The sequence below is a fragment of the Haliotis rubra genome, unplaced genomic scaffold, assembly GCF_003918875.1.
Source record: "Haliotis rubra isolate DU_JTF1 unplaced genomic scaffold, ASM391887v1 Scf43, whole genome shotgun sequence".
Taxonomy (NCBI): Eukaryota; Metazoa; Mollusca; class Gastropoda; order Lepetellida; family Haliotidae; genus Haliotis; species Haliotis rubra.
This window is the reverse complement of record NW_025767113.1, coordinates 1,430,374-1,455,203: the sequence shown is the minus strand read 5'-3', so window position 1 is coordinate 1,455,203 and position 24,830 is coordinate 1,430,374. Positions and strand designations below refer to the sequence as shown.

At 41.5% G+C, this 24,830-nt stretch overlaps 2 protein-coding genes across 2 annotated transcripts; one reads left to right on the top strand and one right to left on the bottom strand.

The window, feature by feature from the left end:
• Positions 1 to 10: 10 nt before the first annotated feature.
• LOC124288937 (calcium-activated chloride channel regulator 3A-1-like) lies at positions 11 to 8,094 on the top strand. Its single transcript, XM_046725528.1, has 12 exons — positions 11 to 182; positions 373 to 638; positions 1,244 to 1,437; positions 1,679 to 1,910; positions 2,888 to 3,071; positions 3,192 to 3,301; positions 4,024 to 4,146; positions 4,250 to 4,354; positions 4,440 to 4,713; positions 5,511 to 5,675; positions 5,813 to 6,022; positions 7,505 to 8,094. Exons 1-12 carry the CDS (start codon positions 11 to 13, stop codon positions 8,092 to 8,094), a joined length of 2,625 nt encoding a protein of 874 aa, XP_046581484.1.
• Positions 8,095 to 10,036: 1,942 nt separating this feature from the next.
• LOC124288936 lies at positions 10,037 to 14,605 on the bottom strand. Its single transcript, XM_046725527.1, has 4 exons — positions 14,421 to 14,605; positions 13,877 to 14,271; positions 11,714 to 11,861; positions 10,037 to 10,536 (listed from the first exon to the last, which is right to left on the bottom strand). The coding sequence occupies exons 1-4, from the start codon at positions 14,603 to 14,605 to the stop codon at positions 10,524 to 10,526; spliced, it is 741 nt and encodes a 246-aa protein (XP_046581483.1). The 3' UTR covers positions 10,037 to 10,523.
• Between the last annotated feature and the right edge of the window lie 10,225 nt (positions 14,606 to 24,830).

Sequence of the window (24,830 nt, the reverse complement as noted above, 5' to 3'; positions counted from 1 at the left end):
GTAAGGACGGATGTCGTTTTGTGTGTCGATTCCCCTGCAGAAGCGGATGCTGTTTTATGGGCGGGTGTCGTTTTGTGTGTCGATTCCCTTGCAGAAGCGGATGCTGTTTTATGGGCGGGTGTCGTTTTGTGGGTCGATGCCCTTGCAGAAGCAGATCATGTTGTATGGGCGGATGTCGTTTTGTGTGTCGATTCCCCTGCAGAAGCGGATGTTGTATGTCTCGTGTCGAAGTTGAATATGTAAAGCTGCTCATATCAAGTCAGATTTACCATTACGTATTTACTTGTTTCTAAAGTTGAGTAAACAACGTCGTCAATTCGATATAAGTAAACGTGTCAATGGCATAGAAAACACTTGACCCGCGAATTGCAGGTCGGACACTCGTCCATGAGTTCGCGCATCTCCGTTACGGCGTGTTTGATGAGTATGGACTTGGCAGCACCGACTTCCCCAACTTCTACCTGGACGACGACACCCTGATGCCCACCGGCTGCACCGACTCCATCAAGGGCCAGCTACACGGGGACTGCAGCCTCGACCCGGCCACACAGCTGCCAGGGAAGGACTGCTACTTTCTGTCGGACGTGGACGGCAACACGGCTAGAGCGTCAATCATGAACGATGTCTTCGTCAAATCGGTAAAGTGTTTTCACCGATTCATTTTGCCTCGTGACGGGTATAAAAGAGAAAAACGACATACTAGGGACTTTGTCTACCCTCATACAGATACATTTTGTAATATGAAACACTGACAGGTATAGTAATATTAGGACTAAAATACATTCATTGAAATAAGGTCAACAATACAAAATAATATATGATAGTATTATATCCTGAGATGTTTCGGCTTCGACCGTAACGATCTGGTTAGATTTGGTACCGAGCAGCCATTAAGAATGGAATGGGGTGGTCAAGGTCGTTAAATTGTTGATCATGATGTCAATCAGATTATGTGGCCCAGCTTACTGAAAAAAGCAATAACTTGAATATTGCTCAGTAATACGTTGTGGTTTGTACAACGTTTTCCCCGATGAGTACAACTGATGACGTCATACAGTGGATACACACAGATTAATGTCTAAGTGAATGCTTTGACCACAAAAGATTGCTACATGCATATGTGGACATCCGGTTCTAACTCGGAATACATTGGTTTTGGTGTTTTTCATGATGTGACCACTGGGCACTTTCAGCATTGCTGTCCACAGCAAGTGCCCAGGATACATCATACATTATATTGCAGGTGACTACATTTTGTGAGAGCAATACCAATGACCCGGATTACCTTCACAACGACCTGGCCCCGAACCTGCATAACAAGATGTGTGGGGGCAAGGGCACCTGGGACGTCATCTTGGAGAGCCCCGACTTCAGGGGAGGTACCAACCCACCCGTCAACAAGACCGAGGCTGAGATAAGACCGACGTTCAACGTTCTGTTCAATGCTAAAACTACAACACACACTGGAGGGGAAGTTTGTGGTAGACCCGTGGTCCTTGTCCTGGATGTTTCCGGTTCAATGCTATCGGTAAGAGTTGACTTATAACCCAATATAGGGTGGTTTAACAGTCTGATATTTAGTACACACGAAACGGTTTGAGTGCCAATGTTATATTGGTCTTATATTCATCATGTTATGGGATGTGTAATGCGGTATCGAAATGGAAATGTGTTTTAGAACAACCGCTACTTCAAACAAAGTCAGACAGCAGACAAACTCATCAGAGATATCCTTCCCGTGGGGAACCAAGGTCGGGGTGGTAACGTTTAGTTCCACCCCGTCTACAGCAATACCACTGACGCTGTTGTCGACGACCGCTGACAGAGACCGTGTTTCAAACCAGCTGCCGACACAGAATAACTATGGAGGTTCCACCGGGATTGGTCGTGGACTCCTTCTTGCTAAACAGGTAGAAAGAACTTTATCTTTATTTGTAGTTTTACAGAATATGTGTACTAAACGCCAAAAGAAACGTAACCCTCCTACATTTACGAATTACTTAAAAAACTATCAAAGATATGTTAGAAGGTATTAGTTTACAGGAAAGGTGAACAACACAGCTTTATGCAAATCACGAAATATATTTCTCAAATGCATTCATATTCAACTGAAATGCATCTTTTTAAGAGACGATAAATTGTCCTATTTTCGTCCATGCCGAAATAAACCAATAACAATGATTTAGATGTCCAAAAGAAAGGTTGAAAAAAAAAAATTCAACTATTAAAACAAGAAGCAACTGTTCAACAAGAAATAACAAATAATCATTCCCATGATTTCAGTGTTTTAAAACATTTTTTGCTGATTTGCATGAGTGAAAACAAGCAAAACGTGTCTGTGATATTGTGAAAAAAAGTTTGGGAATATCTGAAATTATCTTTGTTAACATTTTTGCTTTTTCCATTTTCTGTTCACACATAGCAGTATCAGTTGCCAAAACGCAGTAATATTGAAGCAGTATTAGCATCCATTTCACATGTAGAATGATTCTGTAGGGTATAAAGAGAGCCTAGAATGCATGATATGATACACAAGTACGAGAAATATGCCACGATTAACAGCTGAAGATAGAGAAGGAGCCATTGTAATTGAGCAGATGGGGTCGCCATACAATGCCGTTGCCAACGCCCTCGGATGCCATCACGGTTATAAGATTTATTCAGGGCTTCAGACAGCCTAGGGTCCCCGTAGAGAGACCAAGAAGTGGACGTCCACGCATCATAACGCCAGCTGAAGATAGGTACCCCATTCATTAAGGAAGGAGAGTAAGGTTTCTTTTGGCGTTTAGTGTATGTGTCATGCATGCTGATGAAAGACGATTGTTACTCCGACTGCTGTACATTATGTGTATATTTACATACATGGACTATAAACTGCTGCGGACAGATGCTACACGATGCAGGTGCGTTAAAGGAAGGCAGGATAGTGCTGATCACAGATGGAGAGGAGAACGTTCGACCTTACGTAGCTGATATGAAAGGACAGTTACTCCAGGCTGGAGTCCGGGTACACGCAGTGGCCTACAGTAGTGCAGCTGCCCGTGCCATAGGGAAACTAGCAAATGAATCAGGTCAGTCAACTCTTATCTGTATGCTCTATGCTCTGTTGCTCCTACGGAACATTTCATGAAGCTATGAGATGGGAATCAGGAGGGGGGAGATTATTTCATTGGCTTGCTGATGTTTACCAGGTGGCCAATACGCCTACTACTCTGAGGGCGCCACCTCCACCGTTCTGGACAGCGTCATCGAGACCTTGATGAAAGACATATCCATCTGTAACAACAGGGTCCGTATAGAGGTACGTTCACGACATCGTTGCATTCAAGTCATTAATGTAGTCATACATTCCTTTTCAGGAAAGTCATACATGATATATAGGATGGTTTGTGACAACCACTTGGGTCAGATGGTTTCATATAATGACTCCTGGAACATTGTAGAATAGTCCGGGCCTCTCAGATGTCGGACTGGTCGGATCAACTGCCTGAAGGAACCCAGTGCTATTTCAACTCTTTCGTTGTATTGGGTGCTAAGCTTGGCAAAGATCCATTCTGACATGCTCACGTGCTCTTTCGCACGAGGAGTCGATGGGGCAGCCTAGAGGTTAAAGCGTTCGTTCATCACGCCGAAGACCCAGGCACGCATGGGTACAATGTGTGAAGACCATTTCTGATGTCCCCTCGCCGTGCTATTGCTGGAATATTGCTAAAAGCGACTTAAAACTGAACACTTTCACACGTTTCCTAAAAGTCAGAATACCCAGATTTGGGTTTTACTAACTATGAACATGGCCTCCTTTCGAGTGCCCCTCCATTGTGAAGATGTACATCCCTGACAACGGGAGTATATGGAATGAACTCGAATGTGTTTTGTGACTACTTTCAATGTAACAATGTTGGATTTTGTTATTACCTGTCACAGAACGATCACATCTTCAACTTCCATGTTCAAGGCGAATTTGGAAGTTCAAAGCCATGTCCCTAGGTCCCTACACCAACGTAATTCCTGGTCTGTTTTCAGATATTTAGAGCAGCTAAGTTTGTGACTGGCGGTACAACTGTGGAAGACAACGTAATTATGGACGCTACAGTAGGGAGTGATACAATGTTTGTCTTCACCCTCCCGCATAGAACATCAGTGACGGTACGTGGGTTCATTCTTCAAGTCACTGAAGCCAGCGTCCTAGACAAGCTACATGTATATGGTCGTGTGCACGCAGCATATATTGCCATTTCTTGAGTTTTAGGTGACCTTGTCATCCCCTGATGGCGTGAAGTATACCTCAGGAAGTAGTGAATGTTCCATCGACCACACACTCAACATCGTCAGATTCAACTTCCACAAAGCACAGGTATAAGACTTTATTACTAAACCAATCATGGGCCGTTTCAGTCATCACAGAGACATTCGTGTTTTAACTTTGTTTATGTATTCAGACAGGGGTATGGCGCTATTCACTGTGGAGCCCGACATCTGGCACAGTGACCCTTGTGGTGAAAGCGCTCCCCGCGGACCACGCCCAACCCTATGAGATCAACTCCTGGCTGTCCTCCACGGGCGCTGATCTCTCCGCAGCTAACCCAGTTAAACCTATCGTCTATGTCAGTGTACGCAAAGGCTACTCCCCCGTTGTCGACGCTGACGTTACTGTGATTGTAGAACGACCAACTGGTCTTCCCGTGACTCTAAAACCAAAGGATGACGGGACATGTAAGTATAACGTGGATCTATCTACAGATTGTGGAAAATATATAGTATACTATAGCATCGGACATAGTATGAAGACTGTATGTATGTGTGTTTCCAATATGGTTGTTTTGTATGACGTTTGACGGGAGTCAGCATTTCTCATGAAGGATGAGAAGTACTCCTGGATGCACATAGTGACCACGTGGTTTCAGGTGTGACACGTTTAGATACAGGGTCTTGTGCATTATATTAAATTTTGAATTGTAGCTTTCTGTAACCATGTCGATGAGAACATATCAGTTCGGGGTCACTTCGGGGTCATCAGCTCCTTTAAGCGTATGTTCATGTACGTGTCCACAAGTGTCCAGATGTAACTTTGGTTATTGGTTAGGTGGTGTGTGTATAGAAGCAGAAGCAGACTGAGTGACGTCACTGAGGAAGTGTAATTCCAAATATGACAAATTCTAGTATTACATGAACCACCTTCTAAATGACATTCTGTATTCAAAGCTTTCTGTCGTGTAAGCCGTGTCAGTCGTCACTCGTCAGGTCGGTACACCAAGTATACCACTTTCACCTGGGTGGCTGAGTCGGTTAGATCGCTGACTTTATGTGCTGGCGGGTCCTGACTGAGAGTCTGGGTTCGAATCCCAGATGGAATTCAACCAAAAATGTAACTAGAATCTGTACTTTACTGAGAATACTGTAATCCCAAATATATGGTACCTTATATATAACTAGATTCACACTAAGTACAAGTGAGACCAACTACTCTGATATACATGAACATCGTTAACGAGAGGCTGTCCCTGTTCCAGTGCCGGACAACATGGCCGACGACGGGGTGTATTCCGTGTACTTCACCCAGTTCAGCGGAAACGAGAGATACTCCCTGGATGTAGACGTGAGGACCATCGCTCACAAAACACGCTACTTCATTCAGGGAGGTCCAGCCTTCGGGAGGGCAAACTCAAGATTTCACAGTATGGATCTAATTGTGTTTAGATGAGGGCATTATTTGTCACTACATTACGCCGGTAATGGTAACTGAGCTTTACATCCCTTAACATTCACTGTTACCTGGTAGATCTGTAACCTGAGAACATGGTTTTGTTTCCAGACGCTACTCCCTCTGTCACAACTAAACTTGCCGAGAATTTCACCCGCTCAACCTCTGCTGGTGCAATGGACGTGGATGGCTTTGAGAACGGAAAAGACGTGTATGCCCCGAGTAGAGTCACCGATCTGAAGGTCATCTCTTTTGATACCAGAAATCATACAGTGACCTTGACCTGGACTGCACCTGGGGACGATCTCAATGTCGGCACTGGTAAATATTTTGTTTGTTGTGTTGCGTGCAACATAAAGGGAGTGCTGGTTTGAATATTGTGAAAGTTAATGAAACGTACGTACATAACCGTTTTTTTTTAAATAACGGTGCAACTTCATCCGTCGGAGATATGGAACAAAACATTTGTAAATCGTTAGACTTCTTTAAGTTGAATTTGTGGACCCACCATGATACACCATGACCTACACCATGGTCCACCATGATACACCATGACCCACCAAGATACACCCTGATACACCATGGTCCACCATGATACACAATGACCCACCATGACCCACCATGATACACCATGACCCACCATTGATACACCATGGTCCACCATGATACACCATGACCCACCATGATACACCATGACCCACCATGACCTACCATTGATACACCATGACCCACCATGATACACCATGACCCACCATGATACACCATGGTCCACCATGGATAAAGAACAACAGTTATCAACATATATTGTCCTCATTTTGAAGGGTATGTCTTTATGAATGATTTAATATGACTGTACATCCACGATAGGTAAACAAAGACTATGACTATGACTTCTTTAAGTTGAATTTGTGGACCCTCCATGATACACCATGACCCACCATGATACACCATGACCCACCATGATACACCATGATACACCATGGTCCACCATGGTCCACCATGATACACCATGACCCACCATGATACACCATGATACACCATTGATACACCATGACCCACCATTGATACACCATGACCCACCATGATGCACCATGACCCACCATGATACACCATGACCCACCATGATGCACCATGACCCACCATGATACACCATGACCCACCATGATACACCATGACCCACCATGATACACCATGACCCACCATGATACACCATGGTCCACCATGGATAAAGAACAACAGTTATCAACATAAATTGTCCTCATTTTGAAGGGTATCTCTTTATGAATGATTTAATATGACGGTACATCCACGATAGGTAAACAAAGACTATGACTATTAGTTATGACTATGACATAACATTTTGAGAAGCAATGGGCACCCAGTTCTACCGTGAAGGACGTGGGCCATATGAGCCGGTAAAATATATATGTTTACAGCTGAATGGAACTTGGTCATTAGACAAGAATAAGACACATTAAAACGTTTTCAGTAATACTTTTAATGAGACAACAATGTCGTTTAGCGATGATCGTAGAAGTGAATTCTGCTGTAGTAATTCAAATTAAAAATCTCGAAATACATTTTGAAACACCAAACAGCAGTTTGATGCACATTTTTCATGCACGTAGACGGTACCAGTCTGTTTAGTTTAGAATGTGGACCAACCTCGTATTTTAGATAAGGCACACAGAGTCAGATCCCTTCTCGCACCACCGATATTTCTGGACGTTTTATATCATATGTTCATTCTAGACAGCAGATTGATTCCTGTTTCTAAATCAATTTTCTAAGTATATTTTTCAGCTTCCAGATATGAAATACGAATCGCAGAAACTACTGACGCACTGAGAAATGAGTTCTCGTCTTGCCTAAACGTGACACCAAATATGATCAAATCTGGACATTTGGTGCCCAGCCCCGCCAACAGCAGGGAGGAGATGACGATCAAGACACCCGTTGGTTGGACGTCGGTCGGGTTTGCCATGGTGACCTTTGATGAAGTCAATCACCACTCTCATAAATCCAACATCGCTATGGCAACTTTCAAACAAGTAACACTTCCAGGCCAAGTAACTGCCGAAACAAAGCTACCGTGGCAGTCGTCCACGTCACTACCCATGCAGTCGGCCACGACACTACCGATGCAGTCGGCCACGTCACTACCCATGCAGTCGGACGAGTCACTACCCATGCAGACGACAAGCCCGGCTGTAATCGGCGCCGTTGTCGGCGGTACATTAGGGGGTGTTATTGTTGGTGCTGCGGTTGCTGTTTCTAGTGCCAGGATGTTCTTCAAGAAGAAGATTCTACATAAGCCATCCGACCCGCTTGATGCCGAAATGACCGAGCGATCTGTTCCACACGAGTCCTTCTTCTTACATGTGAAACATTGAACTATTGTACTATGTCAGTCAGTTGTTGTTTAGGATATTCCACTTCATCACACCGAACATCATTGTACTGTCCAATGATAACTGAGGAGACGCAACACTCAGACTGAGACAATCGCCGGCCCAGGACAAAGATTCATACTACAATGATACCATGTTTTACAAGGTGAATATTGATTGGAGGCGTGAGGTTGAGGTTAATGAGTTATACAAGACATTTAATCGCACCTCTGAGTCACTACGATATCTGTAGTCATAGTAAAACATATAGAGTTCCACAATGTAACATATATACATAAATGCATCAGCAATAAATACATTACTAATCAAAGATTCACATCCTTCTTTACCGTCCTCATCAGCCCTGATGATGATGATGAGTATGATGATGGTGATGATTTGGATATTTAACGTGCGCGTTCTTACATATTGCGTCTTAGTGCTTGATCGAAGGAGGGGTGATTTTACAGATAGATATGACAACCTGAAGGGGGCGTTGGTATTACATAATTAAATTTGTATTAATTTGGAATTTGGAAATTTGCCAGTAGTTAGTTGTAAGGTTGATCAGCTGTGGGGTGGTTCGGCTGTTATAATTTTTTATTTTTTCTCATGTTTTGTTTTGTATCTTTTTTCTGTTAGCACTTGTTGGTTATGTAGGATTATAAGCGACCTCAACTACCAGTTTCGATAAGAATATGCCTTTGGCTTTGAAGGTTTGGATATTATGTAGTGGTGTTAGAGGCATTGTAGCGTTAGGTGTCCAGTGTACGCTGTGTTGTTTGTAGTGTATGCAGTGTGGTAGGACGTGATCGGACGTCTCTGTTTCCATGCAGTGTGTGCATTTGTTTGTTTGGTGTGTGTGTTTTTTTTAATGTTATGTAGATGGGACTTTAATTTTGTGTGACCTGTTTGTAACTTATCGCCGTGTCAATATTTCTGGATTTATGATAGTTCTTTTTAGGGTTTTGAGTGGTTTTTGGAGTAGATGTTTCAGTTTAGAATTTGAATTTTGCTATCCATTTGGCCACTTTAGGGAGAATATTTTATCTTCATAGGCTTTTAATTTTGTTTTTATATAGATGAGGGAATGTTCAAGTTAACTTCTGGGTATGTAAGTGCCGCTTTAGCTGCTTGGTCGGCATCTTGGTTGTCAAAGACAACACGGGCAGGGATCCATATGAACTCTTCCTTCTTGACTGAGGCGTTGTTAGCGTTAAGTGGTTATCAGTCTTATGTACACCACATCGATGGCGGGATGCCCACAGTGACGTAGATGGTGAACAAAACTACCAATGTCTAGTCACCCTGTACATCACAGCGATGTGGGAAAGCCCACAGTGACCTAGATAGTGAACAAAACTACCAATGTCTAGTCTTCTTGTACATCACAGCGATGGGGTAAAGCTCACCGTGACGTAGGTGGTGAACAAAATTACCAATGTCTAGTCACCCTGTACATCAAAGCGATGGGGGTAAAGCCCACCGTGACGTAGGTGGTGAACAAAATTACCAATTTCTCCTAATCACATCGTTCCACAACATCACAACACAACACAGTTTACTGGAATACGCTTGTGACTGGTGCGACCGTTTTATTTACAAACCTCAACACAACACAACTTGACTCAACTTGGTATATATTATACCCATCTCGTACAGAAAGAAATGATTGTATATTTATGCAGAAATATAATGATATCTTTATTACCTGCTGAAACCCGACACGTAAAACCAGAGATAAAAACTCTTACAGAAAACACTCTGAACCGTGTCCCTCTACGAATGTAACAGCACATACTGGAGGGTTTACAGTACATATCAATCTTGTATGTATACAGTCTACAGTGCATTACATAAACAGTCACAACACTGGAATACAAACAACACAACTTGAATTAAATTCAAGATTATTATAGGAAATTATACAAATGCCATATGCACATCATGATAGCTTACCAGTCTAGCAATATTCAATCAACATATTTTACAAGTTCCTTCATACAGGAATATGCAATAATATACAGGCTTACCAGGCCAGCTGAATACAAACTACAGCTTTACATATATACATATGATATAGGAAAAGGCAATTTCTAATGGCTTGCCAACCCAAAAACATACAAACACATACAGTATTTTGATGGCTAGCCAGCCGAGTAGCTTTCAGATATACATTTCATATAGAAATGTGCAATATTCTAATGGCTTGCCAGCCCATAGCTTTCAAATATATATTTCATATAGAAATATGCAATATTCTAATGGCTTGCCAGCCCAAAGAAGAACAAACTCATGCAGTATTATAATGGCTTGCCAGCCAAAACCTTCATATAGAATAGATGCAACATTATAATGACTTGCCAGGCCAATGAACAATACATGAAGCTTACAGCTTACTAAATTTGTTCATCTCTACTCCAATGATCCAGTCAAATTGATGACCTGAAACAGTAAATATGATTAATCACACATGGACCATTTTACATAATATGACACACTTAAAGATGTACGGTCTTGTTTGCACAAGCGAGAGAACGAATTTAAATTCATCAACCTTATATATACCCTTAATCAACGCCACCTGGCGGAATCGCCAGTCACGTGGCTGTAGTTACACACCGCTAGGAGAAAGCAATTTCCACTTATTCATACTTCAAACGTTGGAAATTTCATTTCTCCTAATCACATCGTTCCACAACATCACAACACAACACAGTTTACTGGAATACGCTTGTGACTGGTGAGAATATGCAAAGAAAGTCATAGGCCAAGAGACAGTGAAACTTTCATCCTTTGCTCCAAACTATCTTTATATACCCGTCTTTAGCTTTTCGCTTCTCCATCGTCCGTGACGTTTAAACATTCGATCTGGTAATCCGTTATTTTGCAGCCGCCGTTGCTCCACCACTGCGCAAGCTATGCAAACCATACTGTTTTTATGTTATCAACATAAGGACGTAAAGCATCAATGAATATCTCTCTTAATCTTGTGTATGAGATAGGAACATTTCCTTTCCTCATGATATATCCAGAAGCACATTTTGTCAGACCTCTAAAATATACTGATCCGAATCAGACTCAATCGCAGCCATATCAAGATAACGTTCTAAACAAGCTACTGGACAAAGCTTTGTTTGTGTACGACCTATAACAACCCATGCACCATCTCTGTAAATGTCAGTCTTTGATTTTTCAATGAAAACAAGCATATGAGATTGACAAAATACAACATCAGAACGTGATATATACAATAACTCGGCTGATCGCAAAAATCCTGCATAAGCCAATAAACACATTGAAAAGCAATCTAAGCTCAGGTAACCCAGCTCCTTGTATTTTGTCATCATACAAGCGTTCAAGAATAGCTACCGTGATAGGTTCTTTCTTAACTACAGCTTTACCCAGCTTCCTCTTAGCTGCTTCCATGACACTCTTGACTCAAACCGTTAGCAGTGGGACTCACAAAGTCCTATTCTTGAATGCGCATGGCGCAAGCTATAAAAAGCTGTCAACACAGGGGAAACAGTTTCACTTTTGTTGAATTACTGATACCAAATATAATGCACAATGCAACGGCGATACAGGTAAATCAAAAGAAATCTCATTACATATCGCCCAACTTTTCCAGGCAGCAAACCCGTACTGATACTTTCTGTTTGTCGAATCAGCTGCAGCTCCAGACAACATCGATGGGATATCATCAGCCAATGCTCTAAAACTATCTGGGAGATCACTCAACTCGTCCCTGTACACGTGCTGGAAAGCCTCTGTAAACACATACAGCATAAATTAACGAAAATCAATGAACAGAGCAAGCATATTAAAATCTAAATCTGTCTGGCCGAACAAACCCCCTTGTATCCTAGAAGCTGTATACGCTTCCTTAACTGTGGGAAGATACATCCAATCTTTGATCTGTGGAATGAACACGTTTTTAGCGCATATCAACGGCCAGAAACACGCAGAAGGCCACTCTCGGGAACCACTAAAGTACCAACTGCACGACATTCTTTCAAGTGCTTGATGACCCTTGGAATCAAACCTATAGGCGGGACAATCCAGCTCATAGTTCTTCTCCAGTTGACTGTGAAACAATCTACCGCTTGACTCCCAGGATTGCTGAACTTAGAATTGAAACGCTCCAACTTCGTATTATAGTAAGAAGCAAATCTATCCACATTATGAGGTCCCCAAATAGCATCTACTTTATGAAAACATCCTGAGAAACACCCCAATCATCACGATCAAGCAACCGACTCAAAAAATCAGCTTTTTGGTTAGCACAACGGGGAATCCACTGAACCTCTAACTCAACACTATACTTTAGGCACAAATCGAAAATCTTCAGAGCAATGGACTGTAGATGTTGCTTCATGCTCCCCTTTGTTATAATGTTAACAACGTTCTGATTATCAGTGAGCCACTTCACGTGTTGATGACTTAACCTTGAAATCAAACTTTCAAACACCAATTGCACAGCTTTGAGCTCTCTCCAAGTTGAACTAAGCCTAGCTTCTTCACTGGACCACTGACCACAACTAGGTACACAATCTACATTAACACTATAGCCTGCAAATCCAACATCACTCGCATCTGAATAAACAACAGTTGTAGCAGTAGCTGATTGTACAAAGGGATCTAGAATCATATGTTTCTATGTTCTCGTACCAGAATTTCAACTGTTCGATACTGATATCCGACAAAACAATCTTGCTGTACCACGAACTTGCCTTGAGAATGTCTATACTGACTGATCTTGTCATAAGTTGTGATACCGGACCCACAACTAACTTCATGGCAATGATTTGACCCACGACAGATGCAACTGACCTTACACAGATTGGCTTACAAATGCTTTGAAGCAAAGTAACAATCGAAAGTTTAACCTTGTCAATCTTGCCTTTTGGCACAGAAATAGTCATCGTAGTAGTGTCAATACCAAATCCTAACCATTCAATATTCTGTGAAGGGACCCACAGAGATTTCTCAACTTTAGGTACAAAACCAGATAAGAGCAGATCATTCTTGATATCCAATCCTGCTGAAAATGTCGTAGCTGATGAGGATCCAGACAAAATACCATCATCCAAAAATGTGACTATTTTGTGTCCGTCTGACCTCCACTTTTTAACCAGCTGTCTAGTCACTTTCGTAAACACATAGGGTGCCGATGTGAGTCCAAAGGGTAAAACCATAAACTTTTAGAAGCAAAGTTTACCAGCTTTGTCTGGCCACGCAAACCCAAGGTAATCTGTATGACCAGGATAAATATCAATATGGTGATAAGCTGAATGGATGTCAAATTTTATAAGCCAATCATCTTTATCAATATAGTTCAAAGCAGTTTTCCAGTCTTCATATTTCACAGTTCTTTTAAAGACAGATGCATTCACCCTGGACAAATCAAGAATTAGTCGTTTTTTGCCCGAAGATTGAACAGATACTGTTAAAGGATTCACTACGGTAGGTGGTTCATGACAGGTCAGGATCAACTGTTTCATCATCAGCTCTTCAATGGCCTGCGTGACAAAACCATCCTGTTTGAGAGCTGACTTGTTATTAGGTATAAACATAGAAGGAGGGATAGATATAAATGGAATTTTATACCCAAAAGCAATCAAATCAATGACAAATTGTGACGCACCAATTTGACGCCAAAAACCCAAACTCTGTTTGAGCCTACCCTTGACAATTATTTCTGATAAACCCTGCTCATACTCATTATAGTCGTCAGTTAGTTTGTAAGAATTGATCTCAACATCAACACAATGAGAATACTTAACTGACAGATCTTGACTATTTGTTGACTGGGGTCGAGACTCCGCCTGTGACCACCGAGGCTTTAGATGTACTGACGCTGTAGGGACAGTCTCGTCGGTAGTGCGAGAACTCACCGCAGGTGAAGCATGAACCTGACCTTTGACTTTTTGCACGAAAAAGAGCAGGCTGGCTAGGCTGAAGAGCAGGAACAGGCTGCACAGCAAACTGTAATGGCCGAGCGACCGTCGACGACGAGCGGCGAGCTGACCTAGATGTGGATTACGGTGATTGGCGTGCACGCTTTTGACGAAGTTTCCTGACTGCCTTGTTTTCAGCCGAAGTAATCCTTTGTCATCGTCAGAATCATCAGCGAGATCATTAGCAACATAGTTTCTCACAGTTTCCCCAGCCCCTTCACTAGAATCCGCAATTTTGATGTGCTTATTTCTTTCTGGACACTTTCTATCGCTGACGTCAGAACCGTCTCAGCCTCTTCATAACGTTGATTCTGAATCGACAAAAGAACTGTATTCAAAGAATCTACTGTCTCACTGTTGAAATTGTACTGTATTTTATTTCCTTCCCTTGACCACGTATAATCCTTTTCAGCTTTGAGTTTCTTCAAATCAGTAGAAGCTTGACTAAACTCTTGTCGTAAAGCACCGAGCTGGGATTTAAAGGATTCTTCCAGTTGATCTTTATTAGCATTCAGCTGTTTCAAGATGGCGTCTAATTTGGCGTCTGTGTCCATTTTAAAGATGTACGGTCTTGTTTGCACAAGCGAGAGAACGAATTTAAATTCATCAACCTTATATATACCCTTAATCAACGCCACCTGGCGGAATCGCCAGTCACGTGGCTGTAGTTACACACCGCTAGGAGAAAGCAATTTCCCACTTATTCATACTTCAAACGTTGGAAATTTCATGTCTAGTCACCCTGTACATCAAAGCGATGGGGGTAAAGCCCACAGTGACGTGGATAGTGAACAAAACTACCAATGTCTAGTCACTCTGTAATTCAAAGCGATGGAGGTATGCCCACAGTGACGTAGATGGTGAACAAAACTACCAATGTCTAGTCACCCTGTACATCAAAGCGATGGAATAAAGCACACAGTGACGTAGATGGTGAACAAAACTACCAATGTCTAGTCAACCTGTACATCAAAGCGATGGGGTTAAAGCCCACAGTGACGTAGATAGTGAACAAAACTACCAATGTCTAGTCAACCTGTACATCACAGCGATGGGGGAAAGCCCACAGTGACGTAGGTGGTGAACAAAACTACCAATGTCTAGTCACTCTGTACATCAAAGCGATGGAGGAATGCCCACAGTGATGTAGATAGTGAACACAACTACCAAAGTGTAGTCACTCTGTAATTCAAAGCGATGGGGGAATGCCCACAGTGACGTAGATAGTGAACACAACTACCAATGTCTAGTCAACCTGTACATCAAAGCGATGGGGGTAAAGCCCACAGTGACGTAGGTAGTGAACAAAACTACCAATGTCTAGTCACTCTGTACATCAAAGCGATGGGGGAAAGCTCCACAGTGACGTAGATAGTGAACAAAACTACCAATGTCTAGTCAACCTGTACATCAAAGCGATTGGGGTAAAGCCCACAGTGACGTAGATAGTGAACAAAACTACCAATGTCTAGTCACCCTGTACATCAAAGCGATGGGGGAAGCCCAGAGTGACGTAGATAGTGAACAAAACTACCAATGTCTAGTCACCCTGTACATCACAGCGATGGGGGAAAGCCCACAGTGACGTAGGTGGTGAACAAAACTACCAGTGTCTAGTCACTCTGTAGATCAAAGCGATGGAGGAATGCCTACAGTGACGTAGATGGTGAACAAAACTACCAATGTCTAGTCACTCTGTACATCAAAGCGATGGAGGAATGCCCACAGTGACGTAGATAGTGAACAAAACTACCAATGTCTAGTCACCCTGTACATCACAGCGATTGGTGTAAACCCCACAATGACATAGGTGGTCACGCCACGCCACGCCACGCCACGCCACGCCACGCCACGCCACGCCACGCCACTCCACGCCACGTAGGTGCATGATGTTTCACTCGTGCTTTTGATAAAGGGAAAAAGAAGGTCTATCAATATCTCTGGACCATTATCTCCGCGAATCTTAGTGGGTTTTTCAACATACTTTTGTGATTTGCTTGATTCCATCCACTGTTTGTTAAGCGATGCGAGGTGTCTTCATGCCGAATGTCTACAAGCAGATTGGCAGAAGTTGTGATTAGCAGACTATGGAACTGGTACCAAGGAACCCAAGCTGGTGACGATCGTGGTGAATGAAAAGACCATAGGACCTACAGGCTCTTCAAAATTGTAACCCATACGGCGAATCAAATTACTGCAAGCGTTTATCATGCTACTTGAGTACGGTTTACGGGTCTTGATGTAAAACAAACCATGTGCAAAGAACACATTGGCAATGTTGTTTCAGAACTTAAAGGTCCACTATATAAACTAACAAATGCCACGCATCGCTAACTCGTAACCTGATACGTGAATCACAAACACCTGACTTCATACGTGGTCTCTCGAGTAGATTGTTTTTGTACGGATGGCTCAAGGAGGCAACGGAGGGCGGAATTGATATGATCTTGATGATACCTGGGATGATACTAGGTCCCGTGTTCTGAAAACGTTTACCAAATGCTAGAATAATCGGTGAACATGCACACATCCATAGGTGTTTGACCTGAGTAGTTTATTTCTATTGTTTACAGGTATATAAAAACTCAGGTATTCTGATATGCCATATGACCGATAAGCTGTATTGCCGTCACGAACAAACGTTGGATTGTCCTGATAAAACACTGCAATGCGATTATGTTATAAATATATTTTAACATTTTTTTCACAGAAAATCTATCGACTATTTGTAGCGAAACACGGCTGTTTGTTCTCGGTCACCTTGACAACATCTGCAGAGGAAAACAAATAAAACAGGAACAATGTACATGACTGAACCAATCAAAACTGTTGAATTACAAAAGTTAGTATAATTTCACGTGACATTACAATTTAGTGCCTGGAAAATGTCATGTCCACATTTCTTGAAATGCAATATACACAGTTTCAGGGTTTACCTGATTCAAAGTTAAAGGCTCTGCAGAGATATAATTTAGCTCAGCTGATGTGAATACAGGACATTGTAACACTATTTCCTCAGAAGAAATACTGCATGGTGTATTAATTGTGATCCGGACAAGGAATAGTAAAGGACGAAGTGCGTTAATACTTCCTCTCTAGATCTAAGTTCCTTTGTTTCACCACAGACGGTCGCCGTGTCAATCACGTGTCAATTATCATAGATAACCTACTATCACAGATCACATAATGTCACATAATGTCACAGACTAGGACAAGCCAGGTATAGCGCAGACCAGATTTAACAATGTGTTACTGTAAATACGTAAAGAGACCAGGTGTAACAGACAAAGTGTAACACAGACAGGCTGTAACCGGCCATGTGTAACAGAGGCCAGGTGTTACAGAGACCAGGCGTAACAGAGACCAGGTGAAACAGGCACAGTGAAACACAGACAGGCTGTAACCGGCCATGTGTAACAGAGACCATGTTTAACATGCAAGGTGTAACAGAGTCCAGGTGTAACAGAAACCAGGTGTAACACAGACACGGTGTAACACAGACAAGCTGTAACCGGTCATGTATAACAGAGAACATGTTTATCAGACAAGGCGTAACAGAGACCAGGTGTAACGGAGATCAGGTGTAAAAACAGACTGTGTAAAACAGGCCAGGTTTAAAATGCAAGGTGTAACAGAGAACAGATGTAACACAGTTCAGATGTACCAGTCATGTGTAAAACAGGCCAGATTTAACAGACAAGGTGTAACAGAGACAAGGTGTGAAACAGAGAGTGTGCTGCATAGACAAGGTGTCTCCGGCCATTGGTAAAACAGGCCATGTGTAACAGACAAGGTGTAACACACTTGTGTTTATTCAAATGTTCACAGTTCAGTGGGATTCGTGTTTGTCATGACACTGTACAGATGAGACACTATTGCACAACATTCAACATTTCCTCTTGGCAACATTTCCTTTCACATGTCACTATATTCCCCATTCATTCCGAATTCCGAATTCAAGTTATTTCGTAACAAGGCCTTAGGCCCACGTACAATACAAATAAACAAGTGTAATTATAAGATAGCGGCAATTGACAGCCAAATTCATCTGTATAAAGAACGCAATGACAATGCTTCCTTACTGTAAGTAAAACAATTTGTTGCTGTTGAAACATTCGTACGTGACAATGTGTTCAGAAAGTATTGCTGGTCTATGTAATTTGGTAATGCTTTAAAATACTTACAGCGCAAATCATGATACATTTTACATTCAAATAGGAAATGAAATTCATTTTCTACAAAATTATCATTACAAATATTATAAAGTCTTTGGTGCCTCGAAATTCCATCAAATCTACTGGTATTTTCATATATTGGAAGTGCACCGATTCGTAACATTGTTATTCTACGCCTCGCATCTTTAGATTTCAATAAAGTTAAATATGGTTTAATGCAAAATACAATTTTGAAACTGGAATAAACATCAAGTGATGAACATTTGTGCAGTTCAGAAAATATGAATTGCTTTTGACAATCACTAACTCTTTAAAATCTTGTAAAAAACTGTTCCTTGTTGCCAACAACTTGAGGTTCCCAAACACAACCCAAACACAACCCAAAACAAACTATTTCGGACAAAACATACCCACGGTTTCCTACCAACTTTGTCTAAATGTGCAACATAATAGCACTGCTTTAGATTTCTATCCTTTGGTGTAAAAGTTTGAACCAATAAGTCAGTCCAACCCACTCAGCCAGCGCAGCATCTACAAAATTTGGAACTCTGACAACTGGTGGTCTAGATCCCGTACTTTGTGTTCCCCTCTAGCAAGTGTAACTTGGCACGGCTCCCACGGCCGAAAGCTGTGGATACACCATGCCATTTGTAAAGTGACCATTCAGCAACACGGGTACAACAGTTTTCTGACCGTCTTAACAAATACACAGTTGCAAAACCTGGTTATTAGCCTGCATAACGTAGGGATGTCCTCGAACATGAACAACACGGTTATACGTCGAACATGAACAACACGGTTCTACGTCGAACATGAACAACACGGTTCTACGTCGACTGTTGAGGAAGCGCGTGGCCACCGGGGAAGTAAACAACTAGTGCAGGGCTTGTGTAGCAAATATGCTTTCCGTGGAAAGTGCATGCTAATTTTTGGAACCACTGATAACTGCAATCAGTATTGCATATGGATTCAGAAAGAACATGGTTCCATTTTTTCTGATGATTATAAATGTCATTCTGGGGTAACTGAACATCGGTACCCATAATCGAGCTGCAACACCAATGTGAGAAAACATATTTTTATAAACCTATCACAACATAGGCAAGTAATATATCAAAATGTACCTTGCGATAGGTGCCTTACAACTACCATTATATATCATGAATCTCAATAACATATGTGCTTAATAATTACTATGATCATAACTGCCTCTGCCAAAGCCGAAGGTTTGTTGCCGAGGGTATATATTCAACCCTGTTTGCGTGTGTGTTTTTATGTGTTAGCAACTTTACTCAAAAACTACTAGATGGATTTCAATGAAATTTACTGGATCTCTTGGGTGTGTACCCAGGACAAATCAATTAAATGGTGAAGAAAATACACTCTTAGAAAAACACCCTCAAAAGCGAAATACCATTGAAAATTTGGTCTTATTCATATTATATGTAAATCAACAAAACATAAACGGAAATTATGTAGAGCAATACATTGGTATCTCGTGCACATTTCACAAGAATGACAGTCATCATAGTCATTACAGCTGTCAACGAGGTGGCATTGACGTTACTATCTTGTATGACCACCTCTTACTGCTAGAACTACACGACACCTCCTTGACACAGATCGAATCAGTTCTTGGATGTTTCGTTGTGGAATCCTTCTCCATTCCTACCTGCCTCTCGGAGACGGTTCCGATTGTCTGGTCGGACCTTCTACGGGCTCCAAACCATTCTTGTGCTGTGTCCAGGGCGGAGCGATGGCAGTCACGTATGTGGGTTACCCGGATTTTGGGCTGGTGTGGTTACTCTCGGTCTTCCTGGTCTTGGATGGTCATTTGTAGAATGGAATGCACTAAACGATCCCACAAACGAGTTATTGTGCTGGGATCAATGCTGAAGGTCCTCGCCATGACACTCTTGGATTCGCCAGCTTGTAATCGTCCAGTGGATATATGTCGGTGGGCACCGTTGAGACTTCCTATTTTCTCATCCAGTATGGGCAAGTATCTTGGATGAATTTGCGAGATGCATTTGCACATGTACAGCAATAATTGCGGCTTTTGGTTGTGTTCCATAACAGTCAAGCTCATCATGACAATCTTGATCGATAAAACCTTTCAAAACCGTTTATGGTTGCAGTCGCTCACGCATCTTCTTCAAAACCAAACCAACAACAAACAATATTCAACCCTCAAAAGAAGCTTGATTTGACATATGCCTGCAAACTTTTGATTATTATCTTCAAATTTCATTTTGCGTTTCTTTGTTTGAAGAGTGTACGTTAAAGTACATGTACATTTAGGTACTGAAAATAATTGCAATGTTGAATAAATGATGAATATGATTGATATCTCAAAAGGCTATGGATGGATTTGAATAAAGCTTGCTGTTTATGTTAGATATGACACAAGGGCTACCTGCGTAGTGTTTGGTGAAAGTACATTAAAGTACAAGTACACAGTAGTACTAAAAAATGTAATAGTGACTGGAGATTGCTGTGCAAGGTGGAGGCATGTTCTCAAAAAAACAATATGCATATGAGTAGAATTCATGCTTGTGTTTGTATGTGAAATAATTTCGAAGCTTGTATTTCAACAGCATAGCTTGGTCTTGCAGGTTAATGACGGATTGATTGACTATGCAAGTTACTTAACAATGTGAAAGTTAAAATAGATATATTAGTACACATTATATATTGCACATTATATATATACCCCACTTGTAATATGTAGTTATCTGTTCACTATGATATAATTTGTCACTCCTGTATTAATATATTCAGTTTATATTGACTGGAGATTTGGCTTTATGTCATTTGTCATTTAATTACCCAGACACGAGTGTCAGTGTGTCATTTCTGACTGTATCGGTAGGCCTGATTAACACTTATGCACGACTTTATGATAGTCACATTAACCTTACCTGGGTACTATTATTACTAAATAAGTGTGTCATGGTAGTTTGTATTATGAAATGGGGGAATACATTAATTGAATAAATGGTTTCCATTAATATACATTTTTATAAATCATTGTGTACCATTCATGTGATGTGTGATCACGCATTTGACTGTATTATGGGCCAGTGGCCTTTTACTGAATAAAACTGTCTGTCTGTCCATTAATATAGGCCAATACTTACAATGTTGGTGTCCGATGAAGGAAAGACAATATTTGATTAATTTATATGATTATGTCATATTTTATGTCACCAAATTGAAATTAGAAGCATAGTATATGGTTATTTCTATAGCATACATCATAAGCTACCTATCGATATGCTACATGACTATGTTGTGATAGGTTTATGAAAATATGTTTTTCTCGAAATGGTGTCGCAGGCAAGTTTGGGAACTCATATTCAATCACCCCACAATGACAATTACAGCAAACAGAAAAACTGGAACCATTTTTTTCTGAATCCATACACTATAGTGATTTCAATCAGTATAGGTTCCCCAAATAAACATGTAATTCCCACGGAATTCCACAAGCCCCTGCCCCAAATCGTGCAGGACCTGGAAGGCCAAGAAAGACCAATGACCGTGATCACCGAGTCCTAATTCGTCTGGCAAGACGCAGCCGAAGGACCCTTGCCGAAGAGCTGCGCCGGCAATGGATTTGGGAGTGTCTATATATTATAGGTTTCTTAGCAATAGTTATGTTGTCATTTGCCCTTATAAATTGTTTTGGTGTATCTGCCATATCGTGTTCTTGTATTGATTGTAATTTTGCCCATGCTTCATAGACATCACGCCAAGAAGGATTAGGTATTTTTGTGGAACAATAAGATTGCGCAAATAGTTATTCCCCATCTCGGTTGGAAACAAAGTTTCTGTTGTAATGTTAACATCTATGAGTGTTTCTATTTTTGCATCGATTGTATATGTTCTTCTTAACCAAAAGATCTTTTGATACTGTATTGTTTCCTAAATTAGGGTATATTAAGTCCACCATTTTCATATGTCTGTATTACAGTAGTACGTTTTATCGGGTTTATCCTTCCATATAAACCTAAAACATCTTTTTTGTAGATCATGTATTATATTCTTTTTGGATTGGGAAGTATGGTCAAAAGAGGGTTTAGGGAAGGTAAAATCAACCTCTTGAGGACTGTTATCCTGTCGAATGGTGTCATTGCCATTGTTTGGTATAAGATCTTTAGTTCATCTTTATAGTTTCGTTCAACCATTTCTGCCTTGTTGTGTTGGAAGGTAATTCAAAGTAAAGTAGATGTTTTTTGTATGGTGTACTATAATTGCTATCGCGTGGCGCGTAAAATAAGAACTACGTCTAGGGCGACGTTGCATAAAAAAGACTACGTCGACAACGACGTCGTGCAGAATACACAAGAATGATCTACGACAAAAATACAAAATCGACGTCGTGCACGTTTTAGAAATTGTTATATTGGAAAATCGGGGAATAACCTTTTGTGATGCAGTTGTACTGCTATTGATCTCTAATCACTGATTTCATGTTCAACATTACTACTTATTTAAGTAAACTAATCGAGGGGTTAGTGCCAGAACACCTTAAGTAAAAAATCTGTCAAATTTAGTTGAAGTTTGATATTGTGAAAACGGTGTTGTTTTAAAGGGAGTAATACACTGGTTTTCTACAAAATGTAAAACGTCTCCACTCAGGAAACGAAATATGACATTTGTACCAGCGGGTTGACATGTGAACCAGCGGGTTTAGTGAGTGGGTTTAGTTCACTCAGTTCATTAGCAGTGAGTTATTCAATTTCTTACATAAACTTGCAAGCTATAAGAATGTTGGAATTGATAGTTTTCATCATCATTTCCACAAATTCAGCACAGGCCCCCACTGCGGGTCAGAAAATCGATAAACTAGGCCCCGGTTTAGTATCAACACCCCCTACTATATAATACATAAAGGTTCATCACGAAAATACGGCGACATGATCGAAAACCGGACAATTACGCACACATCAATCAATATATCCTATTTTAAAGGCCTCACCGGGATCAAAAGCTTTTGTCCATATTTCCTATGTGTGTAGGAGGCATATACACGTGCTCTCCGTGAGGGTGCATTTGTTGGAGGTTTTTTAATTGCCAAAGACCGAGTTGCTGTGCCGGAAGTGTACAAAACTAGCTCGACTTCACTACCTCCGGCGATCTGATTGGCTAACACATTACACTGAATGAATGTGTTTCTTTAAAAAATATTTGTACTCGTTTTTAAAATTATTCTTACCAAGATAAAACATCAGAAAGTGACATCTTGGATGATAGACGTTTGAGTTTCCCTCAAATTTTAGCACGTGCATTTGTTGTCATTTTATTAACCAATTTGATTGCGCTGACGACCTAGTTTTGTGGACCATGGTGACCACGCCTATTCAAGACAACCACATCCGGTTACTTCACCCACGTAACCGCTTCGTTCCTGCGACGTTAACGGCGGCGACGGGACTGGGACACCGGATCAGTCGACAAACCGTCTACAGGAGACTGCAGGCACATGGTATCCGTGCACGTCGCCCCTACCGCAGAGTCTACCTGACACGTCAAAACAGAGTCAACCGATTGATATGGGCCAGGCGTGTTCGGCGGTGGCAACGTCGAAACTGGGCACGTGTCTTGTTTTCGGACGAAAGCCGGTTTTGCCTTTACAAGAACGATGGTCGGCAGCGAGTATACCGAAGAGTTCGTGAACGTTTGGCGCCGAACTACATCCAGCAAGTCCATGCATTTTGGAGGCGAGGGTGTAATGATGTGGGAAGTATCTGCGGTGATGTGAAAACGAGGCTCGTCATTATTCGGGGAACCTGAATGCACCAGCGTTACCAGGATAAGGTTTTACGACCAGTCGTGCAGCCATTCGCCCAACAGCATCCAGGAGGAATCGTGTTCCAGCACGATAACGCTAGGCCTCATACGGCAAGATTGACCCAGAACTTCCTTGCCAACGCCAACATACAGGTACTGCCATGGCCAGCGTTTTCACCGGATTTGAATCAATTGAGCACATATGGGTTCACCTCAATCGGAAAATCAGAAAACGCCCTGCGCCCCCCAGCCAACCTCCAACAATTGGAACATTGTCTACAGGATGAGTGGCAGCGAATCGCCCTAACGTCATCCGACGTTTGACGTCATCAGCTCGGAGGCGTGTCATAGCATGTATCGCAGCTGCTGGTGGACATACCCGGTACTAAAGTGGCGTTAAGACTGTTTTCAGAGACTACCCTCACTAGCCTCCTCCACTGTAGTAAAATGAATTTTCAATTTTGGGCACCACACTTCGTTTAAAGCCCTGTGTTAATGATTGTAAATCTTTGGTTGCCATGACTTTTTGTACACATGCCGTAAAATCATTTATCTAAGGAAAGATATCAATTTGAAATGTCTATGTTGTTTTGTTTTCATTTAGTGATCTTTGAAACACGTGGTATCGTTTCTTTTGGACACTAGTTTAGAAATTACAGCAAGATGGCATACACACCATTCAGACATCTTGACACTTGTTTCAGGACATGTATCTCATTATTCCCAACAAGTTGCTTGTATGTTGACATGTTAGGCCATTTATAATAATAATCACTGATAAAAGAAGAACGTTCATTCGCCAATGCTT

Coding starts and splice junctions, on each gene's coding strand:
- LOC124288937 (XM_046725528.1), top strand. CDS start 11: ATGTCGTTTTGTGTGTCGATTCCCCTGCAGAAGCGGATGCTGTTTTAT. Junction 1,911..2,887: donor GACTCCTTCTTGCTAAACAG/GTAGAAAGAACT, acceptor TGCTGCGGACAG/ATGCTACACGATGCAGGTGC. Junction 3,302..4,023: donor ACAACAGGGTCCGTATAGAG/GTACGTTCACGA, acceptor GTCTGTTTTCAG/ATATTTAGAGCAGCTAAGTT.
- LOC124288936 (XM_046725527.1), bottom strand. CDS start 14,605: ATGGACACAGACGCCAAATTAGACGCCATCTTGAAACAGCTGAATGCT. Junction 14,272..14,420: donor AGGGAAGGAAATAAAATACA/GTACAATTTCAA, acceptor TGCGGATTCTAG/TGAAGGGGCTGGGGAAACTG. Junction 11,862..13,876: donor AAATAGTCAAGATCTGTCAG/TTAAGTATTCTC, acceptor ATGTGTTTACAG/AGGCTTTCCAGCACGTGTAC.